At 43.7% G+C, this 23,099-nt stretch overlaps 1 protein-coding gene across 1 annotated transcript in view; it reads left to right on the top strand.

The window, feature by feature from the left end:
* The window catches only part of LOC124795125 (discoidin domain-containing receptor tyrosine kinase B-like), a 275,212-nt gene that overhangs the window by 86,403 nt on the left and 165,710 nt on the right, over nucleotides 1-23,099 (top strand). Inside the window, exon 4 of the mRNA XM_047258988.1 lies at nucleotides 18,297-18,444. Coding sequence (XP_047114944.1) covers nucleotides 18,297-18,444 — 148 coding nt within the window. The remainder of the gene's footprint in view (nucleotides 1-18,296; nucleotides 18,445-23,099) is intronic.

Here is a 23,099-nt window from a genome sequence, read left to right as displayed (position 1 = left end):
GTAGTAGCTAGCCTTAAGGATCCGCCTTGAAATTCAGGTTCGCTCCATGTAGTACATGTCTGAGTGTGCATCTTCTTTTACAATGAAAGATAATCCGCAGAGTGACTGGTCATTCATTCTCGCATACCTGTCGCTATATCTGTCTGTTATGCTTCGATGCTCCATTAACCTACGTATTACACGGAAGCGCCAAAGAACCTCGTACAGGCATGCGTATTCAAAAACAGAATACGGCGCTGCGGTCAGCAACTCCTATATAAGACAACAACTGCCTGGTAAAGCTGTCAGATCGGTTACTGGGGCTACAGTAGCAGGTTATCAAGATTTAAGTGAGTTTGTTCGTGGTGTTATAGTCGCCGCTCGAGCGATGCGACGCAGCATCTCCGAGGTGGCGAAGAAGTGGAGATTTTCCCGTACGACCATTCCACGAGTGTACCCTGAATATCAGACATCTGGTAAGACATCATATGTCCGACATCGCTGCGGCCGGAAAAAGATCCTGCAAGAACGGGACTAACGACGACCGAAGAGAATCGTTTAACGTGTCAGAAGTGCAACCCTTCCGCAAATTGCTGCAGATGTCAATGCTGGGCCATCAGCAAGTGTCAGCGTACGAACCATTCAACGGAACGTCATCGATGTGGACTTGCGGAGCCAAGGGCCAACTCGTATACCCTTGATGACTGCCCCTTGATGACTGCTCGACACAAAGCCAGGCGAGGGCCTGGAACCGTTGATATTGAACTGTTGATGACTGGATACGTGTTATCTGGTCGGACGTCCGCAGCTCGTGGTCTTGCGGTAGCGTTCTCGCTTCCTGCGCACGGGGTCCCGGGTTCGATTCCCGGCGGGGTCAGGGATTTTCTCTACCTACTGATGACTGGGTGTTGTGTGTTCTCCATCATCATTTCATCGTCATTGACTCGCAAGTCGCCGAAGTGGCGTCAACTAAAGAGGACTTGCATACGGCGGCCGAACTTCCCGCATGGGGCCTCCCGGCCAACAATGTCATACGATCATTTCATTTCATCTGGTCGGACGAGGCTCGTATCAAATTGTGTCGAACCGATGAACGTATACGGGTGTGGAGATAATCTCACGAATAAATGGACCCTGCATGTCAGCAGGGGACTGTCCAAGCTGGTGGAGGATCTGTGGTGTTGTGGGGCGTGCGTAGTTGCAGTGATATTGGACCCCTGATACGTCTAGACACGACTCTGACACGTACGTAAGTATTCTGCCTGATCACCTGCATCCATTCATTCCAATTGTGCATTCCAACGGACTTAGGCAATTCTAGCAGTACAATGCGACGCCCCACACGTCCAGAATTGCTATAGAGTGGCTCCAGGAACACTCTTCTGAGTTGAAACAGTTCTGCTGGCCACCAAGCTCCCCAGACATGAACATTATTGAGAATGTCTGGCACGCCTTGAAACTTGGTGTTCAGAAGAGATCCGCACCCCGTCGTACTCTTACGGATTTACGGACAGCCCTGCAGGATTCCTGATGTCAGTTCCATCCAGCACTACTTCAGACATTAATCGAGTCCCCGTCACGTCGTGTTGCGGCACTTCTGCGTGCTCACAGGGCCCCACCCGATATTAGGCAGGTGTACAAGTTTCTTTGGCTCTTCAGTGTGTATTTATATTTTGATAGTGTTGTAGGTACCTATTTGTTTCTAGCATTGGCGGTTCTATTTAGCGCAGCAAAGGCATGCTAAGTATGTAAATGTCTCGATAGATGGCACTGAAATAGGATAACAAAGTTGCCACCAACTGTGGAAAGTTATAGGATATGTGAAATTCGAATAAGGGCATGAAGTCTGTGTCGTTACTTTCAGCTGCTGCTAAATTGTGTGCGAAAAAGTCCCCGACACATTTCAAAGGACATTGATATTGGATGTGCGCCGTTCGGCATTATTACGGCTTCAATTCTGCTGTGAACACTTTCATTGAGGACTCTGAAAGTCTGTGTAGGAACGCCGGCCTGTGTGGCCGAGCGGTTCTAGGCGCTTCATTCTGGAACCGAACGACCGCTACGGTGGCAGGTTCGAATCCTGCCTCGGGCATGAATGTGTGTGATGTCCTTAGGTTTAAGTAGTTCTAAGTTCTAGCTGACTGATGACCTGAGATACTAAGTCCCATAGTGCTCAGAGCCATTTGAGCCAATCTGTGTAGGAACGACAGCTTATTCTTCCTGAAAAGCTGATACTGGAGGAGGTCGTGATATTGGACTGGATCGACGTCTACGTTCTGATGCATCTCTGATGTATTCCACTGGTTTGAAGTCGAGCTTCTGACAGGCCAGTCAATTTCAGGAGAGTTAGTCTTCTCCTTAAACGAGTGCCACACACATGCTACTTTATGATGGGATGCGTTGTCGTACAGTTACAATCAATCATCGTCTCTGAATTATTTCCCTACTCTACGCAGAACACATTTCTGTAAAACGTGTTAACACCCTTGCGCATTTAGTGTTGTTTTTCTTAAGTGCAATAACGAGACAACAAGCTAATCACGAAAAGCACGCCCTTATTTTAACGTCACCTCCTCCGTACTTCACTGTTGACACAACACATGACTGCAGGTAACGATCCCCAGCCATTCACAGAACACACTCCTCTATCGGATCGCAAAAGGGTATAGCATGATCCTTCGCTCCAGCCACCCGTTTTTAGTTATCCACTGTCCAGTGCAGTGACCCTTTACACCACCTCAAGCTTCGCCTAGTATTGACTGCAGAAACGTTTGGGTTCTGAAGAGCTTATTGTCGACTGGTCGACTGGACTGCATTCTTTTTAACTCCTTACGCACAGTCATTGTTCTAGCTGAACTGCTGGACGAGTAGTTCCTTCCGCTGATTTCGTGGTGCTTCTTACAACCACCCTCGGCCATGCTCGATGGTGCCTGTCCGTTACTACATGAGGTGTGCCTGGTCTTGCTATAGTTTCAGGTTTCCATTTCCCAATCTGATCAGCAACAGTCGACTAGGGCAGCTTAAGAAGGGCTGCAATGTCCGTGACGAATATGTTGCTCTCGTGGCGTCCAGTGACTAGTCCAGGTTCGAAATCACTGAGCTGTCCTGACTGACCTGTGCTGCTGTTTGTGCTTCTATACCGACAACACAGTACTTTCTGCCTCATTTTATACCGGCGGGTCCGTTCATCGTAACGTCTAGTGGTCAGTTTCGTGTTACATAGAGCTGCCCATATGTTTCTTATCAGATAGCATACATTAACGTTTATACTTTCCAAAACACGTTTCTGTTTTGTTGGAAGGTCTTTTGTGCATCTCTGTACTCCCTCCCTTCCCTGTTCCACTGACAATGATGAGCGAGATAACGATTGTTTATAAGTCTCCGTGTTACCTCGATTATAAGTCTAACTTATTGCGGGATAGAAGGAAGTAATACGTTGGCTCACTCTTACACGAAAATTCACTAACGCAGTTTTAACCATAAACCACACCTTTATACAAAGCGCCTCTCTTGTGGCGTATGCCACTGGAGCTGTATTGGCGCCTCCTCGAAGCTTTCGCGCTTACTTAACTGAATTGTGACAAAAAAACGGAGGTGGAGCCCCTCCACGCCCACACCGGCACGATGGCCAACACAATAGGTCTACTGCCATCTCTGCATAATGGTTAGTATTCACTAAAGTGAGGTGTCGCAGGATGTGGGTCCTGAGATGTTTACGTACGTCTGGTTAAGGTCAACCATTAATACGTGCTAATCTGGAGATAGATTGGATCGAAGCCGAACGAAGGGTAGTGGTTTGAAGGACAGAGGAAAAAATGTGCCAAGGCAAGATACAAGGGAAAAAAAACCTCTGCGGTAGTTAGGTCGGGTGGTAAGAGCAGTAGCGGATGTCTTGCTGCCTGCGATAGGTCGTGCAAGGGTAGGCTTTGTTAGCAGTGGGTATCATGCATATCGATACCTTCGACGTTGTGCGGTGGTGTTGCTCGGCGGCTGCCGCTGGGTGGCGGTGTTCAGCTTTCGTTCAGCGTCAGCAACCTTCAACAGTTAGGTTTACTATGGTCTTTGTGTCCGATAGGTCATATATCTGATGCACAGTGTAGGGTGATGTTGGCGAATTGTTTGTGCGTCAGTGTTCGAGCTCGTCGGTGTCCCTACTGTGGCCTGTTGGTCGGCTCTAATAGCAGCTGGTAGTTGCCAGTCAGTGTTGCTGATACGCAGGGGCTTGCCGACGTTTGTCACTTGTTGGTGAATGGTAGTTTACCATAGGTGGTTATGCCCTATCTAGTAGTGTCTGTGGCCGCTTGTGCTTCCACCTATGGTTGTGAGAAATGTACGTACTCGCTTCGGTGGTACATACAGGGTGTCCCAGCTATCTTGTCCACCCAAAATATCTCTGGAACAATAACAGCTATTGGAAAACGACTTTCACCGGTATCAATGTAGGGCTGGGACCCATGAATGTACATATTTGGAAACATTCTAAAACGAAAGCATATGTGTTTTTTAACACAAATTAAGGTTTTTTTTTAAATGGACATCCTATATTTTTTCTTCAGCAATCCATAGCATGACGAAGCACATACACAATGGCGTTGATTGCATCGCAATATTCCCATTACATCCCGAGATGTTAAGACGCGAAGTTGACGCTTGAAACACCCGACATGCGCTGCTAGCGCTCGTCCTGAGGCTCAGGCGTGAACCCCATGCTGCCAGTAATCGCGATGTGATTGACATGCGTAATCACACTTCCATACTTATCAAGAGGTCCGAAACGAGTAATACGGTCTGCTGCCATCCTGCATTAACGTCGTATATTCCAGCAGGTATTTATCCCATAGGCGGTTCTGTAACATATCTGTGTACCGCAACCTTAGTCACAAACTTAACTTCGCTTATCGCTAATCCGTTACTAAAAAGGTAATGTCGTTTAACGTTAAAATTTTACTTTACTGTAGAGCTAGCGCAAGTGACAGTTAATCATTCACTCGTAATAGTAAAACTCATGTTGATGGTTTTAGTGAAACGAGCAAGTGGACTAAAAGTTTTACCGTTGTTTAGGTAAAAATGTTTTGATTTGGGAAGTTCAGGTAGGACGTAGAAGATGAATGTAAACATGTTTAACCAATTAGTTTTATTACCACATAATTATCAATGTTATGTTTATCTAATGCATTAAATGACAAATTGTTACAAACAAATGTTTCTTAACATCACTGGGTAAAATGGCCCTTTGTAGAAACTTCCACTGTCATACCAGCACTACATACTAAACATAGCGTTCACATCTCATGCTCAAAGTGATGCCCATTGGCTTGCATACATCGGGTCACTCTGCGGATGAAGGATGCCCTACTTCGTGCTACTGTTTCCTCTTTGATGGCTGTACAAGCATCAATAATGCGTTGCTTCATGTTCTCTGGTGTTGTTGGTTCATGTTGGTAAACAGCATCCTTCACTACTCCCCAAAGAAAATAATCCAGCGGTGTAAGGTCCGGAGATCGGGCAGGCCACCTAACTGGGCCACCTCGTCCAATCCACCTACCAGGGAACTTACGGTTCAGAAGTCGTCGTGCTCGTAAGGCGTTGTTTGCAGGGCATCCGTCATGCTGATACCACATGACCATTCTCCGGTTCAGAGGTACGGTGTCCAAGAGAACAAGAAGATTGTGTCGTATAAATCTGGAGTATTGTCTGCCATTTTGGATGCCATTTACAAAGAAAGGTCCGATAATGGTATCTCCAATAATCCCACACCAAATATTAACTTTCCACGGACATTGATGCTCTACCTGACAGAGCCATTTTGGATTGTCTGCGGACCAATAATGCATATTCCTCATATTGACAATTCCTTTGTTGGAGAATGATGTCTCGTCGGTAAAGAGAACATCTGCAAAAAAATTTGGATTAGTCAGAAGTTTTTGCTGAGCCCACCGACAAAATGTTACCCTATTGCGGAAGTCATTTCCATGAAGATCCTGGTGTAAATGAACATGGTAAGGATGAAATTAATGACGTTTAAGAATACGCTGTGCACTTTATTTCGACACACCAACTTCACGTTCAATTTGACGTGTACTGATTTGAGGATTCACAGCTGTGGTAGCGAGCGCAGCAACTTCAGCACGTTCATCTGTGCGTGTTCTAGGACGATGTCGAGGTCTTGGATTTAAGCTTCCCGTTTCACGTTGACGAGATGTGAGACGACCAAACATCCGGCGCGAAGGTGATGGCTTATCAGGGAATGGTCTTCTGTACAGTCGTTCTGCCTGAACAGCATTTCGTCCACCTACAACAGGGTACAGTACAGGTAGGGTAGAAAACAGACATATTAACTTCATAATCATAATGTTCGCTAACAGTACTATCAACAAACAAGCATTCTCCATAGATCAGCAGCATTTCTACCATATCTTCATGGGTGTACATTATACTGTACAGTATAAGTTCCACAACACAACGTTTATTCAGAATGTGTACTACCTCCGTACCGTCCCTAGATTACTCTGATGCACGACTACACTGGCAAGCGGTGTACTGCACGCCAAAGCAACAACAAATGGGATGCTCGGAGGGTGGTGAGTACAGGAGTTTGCATGGGTCGCAAACCATAAACAAGGCGAAGTGGTAGCTGTGGCAGTAGTGGGAACTACGTTGGACACTTGACTAGGTAGAGCCAGGCCCTGCGCGACAGGCACAATGGGTCATATAACGCATTAGATAAACCTTATTTTGGGTTTGCAGGATAAATAAGACAACCTCACGGGTGTACACCGATCGGTACTGGTTCATATTGTGTACGTAGATACGTAAAACGTGCAAGAGGGAAACCATTATGTGCTTATAAGAGTTGATGGCAGCAGACCGTATTATTCGTTTCGGACCTCTTGATAAGTATGGAGCTGTGATTACACATGTCAATCACATCGCGATTACGGGCAGCATGGGGTTCACGCCTGAGCCTCAGGACGTGCGCTAGCAGCGCATATCGGTTGTTTCAAGCGTCAACTTCACGTCTCAATATCTCGGGATGTAATGGGAATATTGCGATGCAATCAACGCCTTTGTGTATGTGCTTCGTCATGCTATGGATTGCTGAAGAAAAAATATAGGAGGTCCATTTAAAAAATCATAAGTTTGTGTTAAAAAACACATATGCTTTCGTTTTAGAATGTTTCCAAATAAGTATATTCATGGCCCCAGCCCTACATTGATACCGGTGAAAGTCGTTTTCCATTAGCTGTTATTGTTCCAGAGATATTTTGGGTGGAGAAGGTAGCTGAAAAACTAGTAGAAAGCCGACCTCGGGGAAGATCAGTTTGGATTCTGTAGAAATTCTGGAACACGTGAGGCAATACTGACCTTACGACTTATCTTAGAAGAAAGATTAAGTAAAGGTAAACCTACGTTTCTAGCATTTGTAGACTTAGAGAAAGCTTTTGACAATGTTGACTGGAATACTCTCTTTCAAATTCTAAAGGTGGCAGGGGTAAAACACAGGGAGCGAAAGGCTATTTACAATTTGTACAGAAACCAGATGGCAGTTATAAGAGTCGAGGGACATGAAAGGGAAGCAGTGGTTGGGAAGGGAGTAATACAGGGTTGTAGCCTCTCCCCAATGTTATTCAATCTGTATATTGAGCAAGCAGTAAAGGAAACAAAAGAAAAATTCGGAGTAGGTATTAAAATCCATGGAGGAGAAATAAAAACTTCGAGGTTCGCCGATGACATTGTAATTCTGTCAGAGACAGCAAAGGACTTGGAAGAGCAGTTGAACGGAATGGATGGTGTCTTGAAGGGAGGATGTAAGATGAACATCAACAAAAGCAAAACGAGGATAATGGAATGTACTCGAATTAAGTCGGGTGATGTTGAGGCTATTAGATTAGGAAATGAGACACTTAAAGTAGTAAAGGAGTTTTGCTATTTGGGGAGCAAAATAACTGATGATGGTCGAAGCAGAGAGGATATAAAATGTAGACTGGCAATGGCAAGGAAAGCGTTTCTGAAGAAGAGAAATATGTTAACATCGAGTATAGATTTAAGTCTCAGGAAGTCATTTCTGAAAGTATTTGTACGGAGTGTAGCCATGTATGGAAGTGAAACATGGACGGTAAATAGTTTGGACAAGAAGAGAATAGAAGCTTTCGAAATGTGGTGCTACAGAAGAATGCTGAAGTTTAGATGGGTAGATCACATAACTAATGAGGAAGTATTGAATAGGATTGGGGAGAAGAGAAGTTAGTGGTACAACTTGACCAGAAGAAGGGATCGGTTGGTAAGACATGTTCTGAGGCATCAAGGGATCACCAGTTTAGTATTGGAGGGCAGAGTGGAGGGTAAAAATCGTAGGGGGAGACCAAGAGATGAATACACTAAACAGATTCAGAAGGATGTAGGTTGCAGTAGGTACTGGGAGATGAAGAAGCTTTCACAGGATAGAGTAGCACGGAGAGCTGCATCAAACCAGTCTCAGGACTGAAGACCACAACAACAACAACAAGGTAGCTGGGACACCCTGTATACTAAAATTGGGAAGATACAGAGAATTGTGAGGGAACGCGCTGCTCTTTTTATATCTCCTTCATGCGTAATTTGATCTACCCCCTCCTTCCTACGTGCAGCTATTGTTCACATTACTCTTTTATGAAGATTACAATAAACTTTCTGGTTTACTTGTCTTTTCACGTAGAGTTGGCTCCAGTTCTGCTTGTCTAGGGGTCTGATGCTTGAAGCTGAAATTCTCACATTTTAGGTCCTCTTGGTTAAATTGATCCAAACAATTTTGAAGATTGTGGTTGCAGAATTTTTATTGTTACGTTACTATATTTTGTCACATTTCAGTATATCATACAGCCTTTTGATTCTTCACATTGTTGTTGTTGTTGTTGTGGTCTTCAGTCCTGAGAATGGTTTGATGCAGCTCTCCATGCTACTCTAGCCTGTGTAAGCTTCTTCGTCTCCAAGTACCTACTGTAACCTACATCCTTCTGAATCTGCTTGGTGTATTCGTCTCTTGGTCCCCCTCTACGATTTTTACCGTCCACGCTGCCCTCCAATACTAAATTGGTGATCCCTTGATGCCTCAGAACATGTCCTACCACCTGATCCCTTCTTCTAGTCAAATTGTGCCACAAACTCCTCCCAATTCTATTCAATACCTCCTCATTAGTTATACGATCTACCCATCTAATCTTCAGCATTCTTTTGTAGCACCACATTTCGAATGATTCTATTCTCTTCTTGTCCAAACTATTTATCGTCCACGTTTCACTCTCATACATGGCAACACTCTATACAAATACTTTCAGAAACAACCTCCTGACACATAAATCTATAATCGAAGTTAGCAAATTTCTCCAGAAACGCTTTCCCTGCCATTGCCAGTCTACATTTTATATTCTCTCTACTTCGACCATCATCAGTTATTTTGCTCCCCAAATAGCGAATCTCCTTTACTACTTTAAGTGTCTCATTTCCTAACCTAATTCCCTCAACATCACCCGATTTAATTCGACTACATTCCATTATCCTCGTTTGGCTTTTGTTGATGTTCATCTTATATCCACCTTTCAAGACACTGTCCATTCCGTTCACCTGCTCTTCCACGTCCGTTGCTGTCTCTGACAGAATTACAATGTCATCGGCGAACCTCAAAGTTTTTATTTCTTCTCCATGGATTTTAATACCTACTCCGAATTTTTGTTTTCTTTCCTTTACTACTTGCTCAATATACAGATTGAATAACATCGGGGAGAGGCTACAAACCTGTCTTACTCCCTTCCCAACCAATGCTTCCCTTTCATGTCCCTCGACTCTTTTAACTGCCATCTGGTTTCTGAACAAATTGTAAATAACCTTTCGTAGGTTTGCCTTTCCTTAATCTTTCTTCTAAGATAAGTCATACGGTCAGTATTGCCTCACGCGTTCCAATATTTCTACGGAATCCAAACTGATCTTCCCCGGGGTCGGGTTCTGCCAGTTTTTCCATTCGTCTCTAAAGAATTTGCGTTAGTATTATGCAGCCGTGACTTATTATAATGATAGTTCGGTAATTTTCATATATATCAAGACCTGCTTTCTTTGGGATTGGAATTGTTATATTCTTCTTGAAGTCTGAGGGTATTCCGCCTGTTTCGTCTTGCTCACCAGATGGTAGAGTTTTGTCAGAACTGGCTCTCCCAAGGCTGTCAGCAGTTCTAATGGAATGTTGTCTAAATTCTTCACATGAATAAAGCCGAAATTACATTGTTCGCACAAAATATAAAATACGGCCGATCACATCAGAGGCATGCTTACTACTATCTCACTCATCGGAACTAACAATATTCCAAAAGTTTTATAGTTTTAATTGACAAGTGAATATTTGTTAGTTTAGATTATTATTTAATAAAAGTATCCAGAAATAAACATAGTAAACAGTACTAATGAAAATCTTAAGAGTGACAAATAATTCGTAATTTCAGATGTTTATGAGAAAAATAAATTGAACTGTGCATTCAGAAAGAGTCCTTACCCACTATATCATCCAAAATAAAGTAATTCCTTTTCATAAATTTTAGCTTGAAATATACTGTGTATGAAATTATACGAAACTTTACAGGAAAGCATCTGAGATAAAACTGGCCTAACCAAAATTGAAAAAATAATACAAGTATCGACAACTACTATCGAGGGAAAGTAATGCTAGAGGAGGATGTCCCGTTACAGTGGGCTACAGATCGTGAACGTCCTCTCAGCAAGTCTTCGTCTGATGAGATATGACTTTCGTATGCGTAGTTTTATTTGCTCGTTCCACTTCAAATCGCTCCTTATGCATACTCCCAGATATCTAATACACTGTTGTGTAAAACTTAAGGACGAAAGTAACTTTCGCTTCCTGTGTCACTTGGACAATATACAGGGTGGTTCATTGATGGTGACCGGGCCAAATATCTCACGAAATGTGAGTAAAACGAAAAAACTACGAAGAACGTAACTTGTCTAGCTTGAAGGGGAAACCAGATGGCGCTATGGTTGGCCCGCTAGATGGCGCTGTCATAGGTCAAACGGATATCATCTACGTTTTATTAAATAGGAACCCCGATTTTAATTACATATTCGTGTAGTCCGTAAAGAAATATGAATGTTTTAGTTGGACAACTTTTTTCACTTTGCGATAGATGGCGCCTTAATAGTCACAAACATGTATCTCACAATTTTAGACGAACAGTTGGTAACAGGTAGGTTTTTTAAATTAAAATACAGAACGTAGGTACGTTTGATCATTTTTATATTGGTTGTACCAATGTGATACATGTATTTGTAAACTTATCATTTCTGAGAACGCATGCTGTTACATCGTGATTACCTGTAAATACCACATTAATGCAATAAATGATCAAAATGATGTCCGTCAACCTCAATGCATTTAGCAATACGTGTGACGACATTCCTACCAACAACGAGTAGTTCGCCTTCCGTAATGTTCGCACATGCATTGAGAATGCGCTGACACATGTTGTCAGGCGTTGTCGGTAGATCACGATACCAAATATCCTTCAACTTTCCCCCCAAAAAGAAATCCAGGGACGTCAGGCCCGTTGACCGTGCGGGCCACGGTATGGTGCCTCGACGACCAATCCACCTGTCATGAAATATGGTATTCAATACCGCTTCTACCGCACGCGAGCTATGTGCCGTACATCCATCATGTTGGAAGTACATCTCCATTCTGTCATGCAGTGAAACATCTTGTAGTAACATCGGTAGAACATGACGTAGAAAATCAGCATACATTGCACCATTTAGATTGCCATGGACAAAATGGGGGCCAATTATCCTTCCTCCCATAATGCTGCACCATACATTAACCCGCCAACGTCGCTGGCGTTCGACTTGTCGCAGCCATCGTGGATTTTCCGATGCCAAACAGTGCATATAATGCAGGTTTACTTTACCGCTGTTGGTGAATGACACTTCGTCGCTAAATAGAACGCGTGCAAAAAGTCTCTCATCGTCCAGTAATTTCTCTTGTGCCGAGTGGCAGAACTGTACACGAGGTTCAGAGTCGTCTCCATGCAATTCCTGGTCCATAGAAATATGGTACGGGTGGAATCGATGTTGATGTAGCATTCTCAAGACCGACGTTTTTGAGATTCCCGCTTCTCGTGCCATCTGTCTGCTACTGATGTGCGGATTAGCCGCGACAGCAGCTAAAACACCTGCTTGGGCATCATTATTTGTTGCAGGTCGTGGTTGACGTTTCACAAGTGGCTGAACACTTCCTGTTTCCTTAAATAACGTAACTATCCGTCGAACGGTCCGGACACTTGGGTGATGTCGTCCAGGATACCGAGCAGCATACATAGCACACGCCCGTTGGGCATTTTGATCACAATAGCCATACATCAACACGATATCGACCTTTTCAGCAATTGGTAAACGGTCCATTTTAACACGGATAATGTATCACGAAGCAAATACCGTCCGCACTGGCGGAATGTTACGTGACACCACGTACTTAAACGTTCGTGACTATTACAGCACCATGTATCACAAAGCGAAAAAAGTTGTCCAACTAAAACCTTCATATTTCTTTGCGTACTACACGAATAAGTAATAAAAAATGGGGGTTTCTATTTTAAAAAACGCAGTTCATATCCGTTTCACCTACGGCAGCGCCATCTAGTGGGACAACCATAGCGCGATCTGGTTTCCCCCTTCAAGCTAGACGAGTTTCGTTCTTTGTAGTATTTTCGTTTGACCCTTATTTCGGGAGATATTTGGCCCGGTCACGATCAATGGACCACCCTGTGTACAAACAGGCGCCACAGTATGTTGCAGAAGGTAACTGAAAGATATTACACTTTTATTTAAATACAATAACTACATTGACGTCATGGCGAACAATGATATTCTCTGGACATTTCAAAATGCCGGCCACGGTTCTGGGTAGGGTGCATTATTACCACGGAAGGCACTGCGTAGTCTGCAACTTGCTCCAGTGTTGGTCACAAGATTGCTAAGGAGTTCTTATGGTAGAGGGCACCATTTCTCCACCAGCGCTGTTAACAATTGCTGGTTGGTCGCTGGAGCACGTCTACTTGTTGCAAAAGATCTTCGCAATGCATCACGCACGTGCTCGATGGGCTTTAAGTCGGCGGTTGGGCAGGCAAGCAAATTCGTCGAATATCCTTTCGTTCCAATAGATTCACCCGTGCTGTTCGATGCGCTTGCGCTTCGTCATCCGTAATAATGAAATCACTGTGGAATCTGAAACGACGCACACGGAGAAGATGTACAGTGTCGTGATATCTTTACCCGGTGAGCGCATCGCGTTCAAAGATTTGAAGATCAGTTCGCCCACGCACCATTATGCATAACACAAGGACCACCAAAATGATCGTGTTCGACGATGTTCCGGGCGCATTAAGTGTTCGCGTCACTAACCATGTGAGGTTACGTCCAGAATCAATAGACTCAATCTGCTTTCATCCGTGTAGAACATTCGATCCCACTTCTCCAGGTCCAGTCCCTCTGCCCCATGCAGTCCATGTGGAGCGTGAGATTTCATGTCCCGCAGTTCTTTCAAATGTGGTTACAATTGCGCAATTACACCCTCTGTTTGAGGCGGGTGACAGCTTGCCTGTTGCCAATGTAGCGGTTGTGTGCTGCTGTAGTTACTCGTGGTAGACCACATCCTCTCCTTCCGGCAGCAGTACCTTTCGGAACGCTCGTCATGCACGTAATAACAATGTTGTTAACATTGCAAACCCTTGGGCTATACTCGTCATACTTCGTCTTCACTCCAGTTTCCCAATAATTCTTCCCCGCATAAAGTCGTCCAAATGTTGTTTCCGGTCAACATCAACCACAGTGCACGGCGTCTGTTCGCTCACTACGCTGATTGATAAACACTGTCTTTTCCTTCAACTGCCTCGTTTTGCGGGGCAGACCCAATTTGACCTCATGCCATGTGACATCCAGCTACATGTGCACGATTAGGAGACCTCTGGCAGCATGCTCCCGCACTTTCATTCATTTCCACCGAGCATGTTACTTTAGCCACATATTTCGTCAGTCTGGAGAAGTGAGGATGTGACTGCTTCTAGTGCATGTTCTGAAATCGTGCAATCATGTAAGATTTGGTCCCTCTACACTTTTATGTGCAGTACCTTACCTTTATTTACGTTGCGGGATACCTACTAGTCTCTTCTTCCAAGCATTGATCCTCTCTAGGTCCTCCTTCATTTCGTTTCAATTGCGACATTTCTATGTGAAACAGTACCATTCACAACCGGCTTCATGGTTTTGTGGGACGTTATACGCTAGGCCACCTACAGTCGTTGTGGACAGTAAAGTCCTAGGACACTCCAGTAGCGTACTGTAGTTTAATATAATAACATATTCTTTCTTTGAGTTCGAACAACCGAGTCACTGCACATGGAGCTACTTCATCCAAGTCCCTCAGAGCTTTCTTAAATGCATCAAATCAATTCATTTAAGACAGGAAATACACTCAATTGACAAAAGTCATGGGATAGCGATGTGGAAATGTACAAATGCTAGTAGTATCCCGTACGCGGAGTATAAAAAGGCAGTCAGTTGGCGGAGTTGTCAGGTGTTTCAAGTGGAAAGGTGTCCGACATGATTATAGTTGCACGACAACAATTAACAGACTTTAAAGTCCGAATGGTAGTTGGAGCAACACGCATGGGACATCCCACTTCGGAAATCATTACAGAAGTCAATATTTCGAAATCCACAATGTCAAGAGTGTGCCGAGAATACCAAATTTCAGGCATTACCTCTCATCACCAACAACACAAAGTAGACGAGGGCCTTCACTTAACGACAGAGAGCAGCGATTTTTGCTTAGAAGTGTCAGTAAAAACAGAGGAGCAATACTGCGTGAAATAACAGCAGAAATCAATGTTGGACGTACGACGAACTTATCCTTTCGAAGAATGCAGTGAAATTTGGCGTTAATGGACTATGGCAGCAGGCGACCGAAGCAAGTGCCTTTGCTTACAGCACGACATCGCCTGCTGCGCCTTTCCTCGGCTCGTGACCATATCGGTTTGACTCTAGCCGACTGGAAAACTGTGGTGTGGTCAGATGAGTCCCTATTTCACTTGATGAGAGCTGATGGTAATTTCGAGTGTGGCACAGACCCCACGAAGTCATGGACCCACGTTGTCAACAAGGCGCTGTGTAAGGTGCTAGTGGCTGCATAGTGGTTTGGGCTGTTTCTATATATAATGGAGTAGGTCCTCCGGTCCAATTGAACCCATCATTGACTGGAAATGGTTCGGCTGCCAGGAGACCGTTTGCAACCATTTGTGGACTTCATGTTCTCAAACGACGACGGAAATTTTGTGGGGGACAATGCGTCTTGTCACCGGACTACAGTCGTCCGCAACTGGTTTGAAGAACATTCTGGACAATTCAAGCGAAGGATTTGGGCACGCAAATCGTCCAACGTGAATCCCGCACAACATTCATGGGACATTATCGAGAGGTCAGTTCGTGCACAAAATCCTGCACCGGCAACACGTTCGCAATTATGGACGTCTACAGAGGCGCATGGCTCAATATTTCTGCAGTGGACTTCCAACGACTTGTTGAGTCCATGCCAGTCCGCCGGGTAAAATGAAGTCCGTCACAATTTTAGGATGCATCCCATGGCTTTTGTCACCTCAGTATATGTCGCTATGGGAACTTAAAAGTTGGTTTGTGCATTCCAACAATGTCTTCATTGGCTCTTTTTACTAAGACTGTTGGCGAAATTTAGTTCGGTCCAAGATACCCTGCGTGATTTCGGGAACTTCGTTGTGTCATAGATCTACTCACGTAAATGTGTACGGTATGTTAATAGAAAGATATTAAGTTACCGTCTTCCCTATTGCCTCATGATATCCATGTAGGGTATGGCGTTTAGGCCGGTCTGAATTGGACCGATGATTTTAAGTGCATTACTGGCTTCGTCTTCTTTTTAATTTTCTGCTATTTTTCTTGCAACATTTCTTAACACACGTTACTGCTGTAGCAGGACAGGATTAGTTGAGGGTCTCACTGAGAGTTTTAACAGTTTCTCCTTAGCACTAAAATCCGTATTATCGTTATACCGAATGTTACTAATCTTAGGCAGAAGGTAAAGAGGTTGATAGTAGCCATGTGACTGTTTCGATAAACGTATGGGACACTGTTGTTGGCTGCGCGGGTTGCCGTGCGGTCTCAGGCGTCTTGTCACGGTCCGCGCGGCTTCCCCCGTCTGAGGTTCGAGTCCTCCTTCGGGCATGGGTGTGTGTGTGTCGTCCTTAGCGTAAATTAGTGTAAGTTAGATTATGTAGTGTGTAAGCTTAGGGACCGATGAGCCGCGCGGGATTAGCCGAGTGGTCTTAGGCGCTGCAGTCATGGACTGTGTGGCTGGTCCCTGCCGAGGTTCGAGTCCTTCCTCAGGCATGGATGTGTGTGTTTGTTCTTAGGATAATTTAGGTTAAGTAGTGTGTAAGCTTAGGGTCTGATGACCTTAGCAGTTAGGTCCCATAAGATTTCTCACACATTTGCACATTTTTTTGGACCGATGATCTCAGCAGTTTTGTCCCATAAGATCCTACCACAAATTTCCGTTGTTGTTGATAACACGCAAGTCACGCCACTTTCGTTTAAGATGGGATTGATTTTGTTGCTCCTTATGTGTGCGATAACGATGGAAATCTACGTTTGTTGCTATACGAAAACTAAAATAAAGGAAGTAATTCAGTCTGTAACAGAAGGTGCTGTCCCTGTGTTTGTTATGATCAACGCCGATAACATTTGTATTCTCTAGTTGTTTGATGCCTACCTGCTTCATTCTTATACTGGATTATTCCTTTCGTCTGTACGTGCCTACTTCACTCACCATTCTCGATAAGCGAGATATTTTAATCATTATACACCCGACATTTTTTTCGTGTACTGCTACTTGAAAAACGTAGTTAATGATTTTAATTGCTACAGTTGCTGGCCCATCAACCTGTTGTTTCCACTAATATGCATTTTCCACTGACATCTTTCGTGGTCTAACATTTCTAGCATTTTCTTTAGAATCTTGTTTGTCGGTTTAATTTTCTGTAGTACTCTAAGTGTTTTAACTTATTGTTCATTGGATCTCCCAGTTCAGCAGGCAGCGTAATGTGCCGACACCGATACAGGATGTACTGTAAGCTAAGGTAATTTAATATTTTCTTTCCGTGTGTATATTTTGAGGTACACAAATCCTTCCATTTAGCGAGTCAAGCGTTCAGTGTTACAGAAACACAGAGAAAAATTTAACAGGATACTAGAGGCGTTTTGAGTATAATCCAAAGACCAAAGAGTACGAAAGCTTAGCAGGGAATTGTAGGAATATACTCCCACAAAGAACATTAGAAAATATTGGTAATATGTGTTGACTGGCATTCATATGAATAGAGACTATAGAAACATTGTGAGTTTCTAATAACAACAGAATAATCCAATCACTCCTTTGAAGATTTATGAAATCAACGTTGATAATGTTTTCATGCCTTGTCACAACTTCATAAAAGAAAATACAAATAATATATGAGATAAATGATGCTTGAAATACTACGCGATGAAGATGAAAGTCTGTCTAATGCGGTTTCAGTGGTAAGTAATGTAAAACTTTAGAAGATTCGAAGTGACGTGAGTTAATTTGAAATACTTTTCAAGTGCTTGGAGAAAAAAGTTTTTTGGGAAGCTGGAGGAAAAATATGGGAAGCTTAAATGGAGTACAAATTGACGAATTGTTACGAACCAGATGATGGCCGGTAAAGCATATATGCTCACCGATCGTAGACTAATGCAGATGAGGAATATAATGAGATCCAAAACACTGAAGATATAGTGATCTTGTGAGAAAGTAATAAAGATACGTAAATTTCCAGAAGCAAAATCGTCGAAGCCTACACAAACCAGTGAGGGCATTTCGATACGCCGACACTTAGGCGGCCTGGGTGGATATGGGTGATTTTGTTTTTAGTTGTGTAGAATTTTATTTAGAACTTTCGACCTCAGAAAAGCTTGATTCCGAAAGTACAGAAGCATAACGCCTCTATGTCGTTGATGAAGAAATGGCTCCTGGATCAGATGTTAATTCTGTAGGAACGGAGAATAATAGAAATAAGTTAGACCGGAAAGGTGACCAAGATCTGCGTTTTGAACTGGAAACAATTATTTGTAGGCGATTGTAGTTGGCGAATGCGTACAAATAACCCCACTTATAGAGTTTGTAGCATGGTTGACATCGTATTCCACCGTGAGGCAACGTATCTCGTTCTGTGTCGCAGGTACTGAAAGGCAACAGCAACACGTACCTGGAGTCGAAGCAGCAGCTGGAGCCGGCCATATGGGCGAGCAGGGTGCGCTTCCTGCCCTACAGCTACCACCGCAGGACCGTCTGCATGAGGGTCGAGCTGTACGGCTGCCGGTGGACAGGTAAGTGAGCAGCTGGCCGTAATTCCCAGTAGATAACGACAGTGAGAATGCACCGGAAACCTAATGTTCCCCCTGAAATGTAAAATCAGTCGTAGCTAGTTCTCTACTAGGCAGCCACAGCACAACAAAAGTTGTCAAACGCACAGATATGTGCGGTTCCTACGTGATGAGTCGTGGGAGGGCCTGGCAAGCGATGCGGGACGAAGTGGGGACGGGTTCCAATGCTTTCGTTTCTGATAGTGTATCAACGAGAGATTTTGTTGAGTAGTTGTTTAGGTGTGATATACCGCACATACTCAATATTACATTCATAGCTGAAACTAACAAGGGCACCCTCCATACTGTAAATCACGGATTTTGATGCGCTACGAATATGTTCAAAAATGGTTCAAAAGGCTCTGAGCACTATGGGACTCAACTTCTGGGGTCATCAGTCCCCTAGAACTTAGAACTACCTAAACCTAACTAACCTAAGGACATCAAACACATCTATGCCCGGGGCAGGATTCGAACCTGTGACCGTAGCGGTCCCGCGGTTCCACACTGTAGCGCCTAGAACCGTACGGCCACACCGGCCGGCTACAAATATGTCGTAGAGGCACTTACCCTGAGCACCTGGCTATCCGGTTTCTTAGCGACGGGCCTTGGTTTTTGACAAAATCGATTTTGAAGTTCATTGCGTGCTTTGTATACCCGTAACATTACGTATGTTTCGAGCAAGTCAGTGTAGCGCAGGGGTAAAGGTTCACAGCTACCGCGGTGGATGTACCGTGTTCGAAATTTTATTTCAAATAATATCAACAAACAGTGTAAGGTGTGCTATATTATAAAGATATATTCAGTTATTAATTTTTTCAAATATTCATTTTGTTTGTGGTTCGCAGTTGGAGTTCCAAATGTTCGTACAATGGTCGCTTCTTGTATTACCTGAAATTGATCTCCGCCCATTATCGCCACCTCTCCCGGGAATACCGTTAGCCGTAACGGGAACCCCTGCTCCTAGGCCAGTGAGGATGCGAGTTGCACTCTAACGTTCACGTTCGCATCTAACTCCAGCGTCAGTTGCTCGCGAAGCGTCTCTAGTGCCGTGTGATAGAAAAAATCTGTGAAATGGAAGAACCAAGTGTTTGTGCAGTAGTGCAGCCAGAAGAAGATCCACAAGTAGAAGAGTTGAACGAAGAATCAAAAGGCGAAATCACAAAAGCCTTTAAATACGCCGAAAACATATTCCGCGATTTGAATCTCGTAACGAATACACCACCTAGCGCGATCTCTGCCAATTCCGTTGCAATTGGCGATGAGATATGTATCGCAATAAGGATCTCTTGCCCGAAAGACAGATCATTATTGATGATGAACTGATAGATTTCAACGAAGAAGATGAATTGGGAGAGTATGATGCGAACCACAAACGGAATGAATATTTGAAAAAAAATTATAACTGAATATATCTTTATAATTTCGCACACCTTACACTGTTTGTTGATATTCTTTGAAATAAAATTGAAAAATTCTGTCGATTTTGAAAAAAAAAGGAAAGTACACTAGCAAGATTCGAATACGGTACCTCTAGCACGGTAGCCGCGAACCTTTACCGCTGCGCTACGCTGACTTATTCGAAACATATGTAATGTTACGGATATACAAAGCGCGCAATGAACTCCAAAATCGATTTTCTGAAAAACCAAGCCCCGTCGCTAAAAAACCGGATAGCCAGGTGCTCGGGGTAAGTGCCTCTACAACATATTTGAAGCCCATCAACATCCGTGATTTACAGTATAGAGGGTCCCCTTGTAATTCCAGTTTTGACAACAGGAAACAATTAAACTACTTTAGACAGTGATATGACTCCTTTCATATAACAGGTCACGCACGGTGTAGGGACAATGACTGTATTCTTGTAATTACGAATTACGATTGCAACGAATCGTTGTGTCAATTAAAGTGGATCATTAGTAGCGGTGCTGTAGTCGATGAGATTTGTGTAATCTGTCTTGTGTCACGGGAGTAGTGTACACAATACTTGCGACATAGGTCGCAGCCTACCCACACCACAGTCCAGTTCGACTGGAGACTTACTCCCTAAAAGTCAATGGCTCAACAGTTTTATAGGTTTTTAGAATGCAAAGAAATACAGTCTAGCAGTCATGAGTAGTGGTGCCTGTTTGCTTGAACTTTGCCATTTAACTGTGTGATTTATACGATGACTCTTTTTATCTTTCGTTTTAATTAATAAGTCTCTGTGTTACCACAGTTGGCGCGTAACTGTTCCCATTTCTATGTGAGTACCACGAGGTGTGAGGGCCGGGGGGGGGGGGGGGGGGGGGGGAGTTGTATCCAAGCGAATCATCGTGTTTCTAATATTTCCACCAACCTGGCGTCTCTAAGCCATGTCGTCTTCCTGGAACTTAGATCTAGAATCTGCAGCATTTGTTGTGAGGCATTAATGGAACTACTAGGGACGTTCGATAAGTAATGCAACACTTCTTTTTTCTGAAAGCAGTTTCGTTTGATTCAAGATTCGAATACACCATACTATTTCCCACTCTTCTGCATACATCATTTCCGTTCAGTCCAACCAAGCTTTGTGACCTCCTCTCGGGTGCGCAGACATGTGTGAGGCCTTGCGTTGTCTTGGAGAAGGAGAAGTTCGTTTGCATTTTTGTGACAACGAACTTGCTGAAGACGTTTCTTCAGTTTCAGAGTCGATCGTTGCACCACGACGGAGAACATCAAACAAAATAACCCCTTCAGAATCACAGAATACAGTCGCTATGACTTTAACCCTTTCGTGAGCCGTGGGAAACATGCTTCCCACTACAATGAACTCGCTCCTTGTCCCGTGGGATTCACAGTTCCCACCTCTGTACGGTGCTACCACCTAGTGAACAGTATGGGGTACTGCTTCCAATCGTAAGTTCCCGCCGTTTTTGCTGTAACTTCGCGCAGAGGCATTGTGTAGGTGAGTATTGCTTTGCAGATGAGCCTTTAAGTGCTGTTTGCGTCACATTATGTGATTTTTTCCTCAAAGCTTTAGTACAAGGTAAATACTTTTGATTTACGCAAATTTATGAAGGAAAATGTAAAACTGGAACGAGGAGAATTCCAGGTTGAAACAAAAGGAGCCATTTCTGCAGTAAAATGGATGGATAAACGTCCAGTCAATTTCCTGTCCTCAATTCATGACCCATGAGAAACAGCCACAGTGAAAAGGAAAAACAAGGATGGTACTAGTACAGAGATTTCTTGTCCTAAAGTTGTGGCAAAATACATCAAAATAATGGGTGGTGTCGATAAGTTTGATCAATTACGAGAAATGTATGCTATACGCAGACGTTCTGTAAAATGGTAGCACAGAATATTTTATTTCCTGGTGGGCGTTGCTGCAGTGAACAGTTTTATCCTGTGGAAAATAAGTAAAAGAGAAAGTGGACAGCATGATCAGCTCATATACAGGATCCATCTAGCCAGACAAATGATCGCTGGCTTCTCATCCAAAAAAAGACGTGAACAAAAACCTGTCCTTCTGGCAAAAAGGCTAAAGTACCTGAAGATTTTCGTCATGTGGCTGTAAGGGAGCATCAACCCATTTTAGGAGAAAACTACTGGACGTGCCGTCATTGTAGTACCAAAGCCGCGGAAAAGAACACTCGTTGTGTTTGTACATATTGTCAAATACCAATTTCCATAGACCCATGATTCACAAAATTTCATGGCAAATAATTGTGAACAATCATTGCAACAAGAGAAGTAAATTTATCAAATAAATATGACATGTATTGAAAAAGTTGTTTTTGTCATTTAACTCCAAGGAAGGGCAGTGGGAAGAATACTTCCCACTGTGTGTTGTGTGACCTCGTTTTTGTCATTTAACTCCAAGGAAGGGAAGTGGGAAGAATACTTCCCACCTTGTTGTGTGACCTCACTTTCACAGTTGGAGCAAATTTGATATTCTGTATGATAACTATACCTATCTGTTAACTACTATCTGCTCTCCATTCATTAAAAAAACAGCTCAATAATTTTGCCCACGAAAAGGTTAATGGGGTGGTGTGGCATCACTCCATGGACTGCCGTTTTCTTTCCGGTTCGAAGTGATGAACCCATATTTCATCGCCTGTGAGGATGCCCGACAAAAACGTGTCACTATCTGCGGAAGCAATTCTACACGGATTGTTCTTCTTTGCTCTTTATCGTCTTCTGACAGGTGGTGGGAAACTCTTTTGAATACCCCAAGTGGTGTACGAGTCTATCAGCACTACTAACAGAGACTTGCAGGTGAGCAGCGGGCTGTTTGATTGTGATCCGTCGATCACCTCCAATGAGAGTGTCCGCACGTTCCAACATTGCAGGAGCCACAGCTGTGCGCCGTCGGCTGGCACGTCGGAGAAATGACAATTTCGTGCGATGATGATAGGCGCCTCGCCCAACGACTCACCATGCTTTTGTTTACTGCCAGGTCTTCGCAGACATTCTGCATGCGCCTACGAGTATCTACGATAATCTGGTTTTCCGCCAAAAGGAACTCAATGACGGCTCTATGCCTGGAGCAGACCTCCTTTACAGACGCCATTTTGAAGGTTAAGTATAACGGCGCCACCTATCGGAACTGCAGATTGTGGCGGCTAAGGCAGGAATTTCTCTTGATGCAATAA

Source organism: Schistocerca piceifrons, chromosome 4 (assembly GCF_021461385.2).
Source record: "Schistocerca piceifrons isolate TAMUIC-IGC-003096 chromosome 4, iqSchPice1.1, whole genome shotgun sequence".
NCBI classification, from domain to species: Eukaryota; Metazoa; Arthropoda; class Insecta; order Orthoptera; family Acrididae; genus Schistocerca; species Schistocerca piceifrons.
The sequence above is the reverse complement of the archived record's forward strand: the minus strand, read 5'-3'. Positions and strand labels throughout refer to the sequence as shown.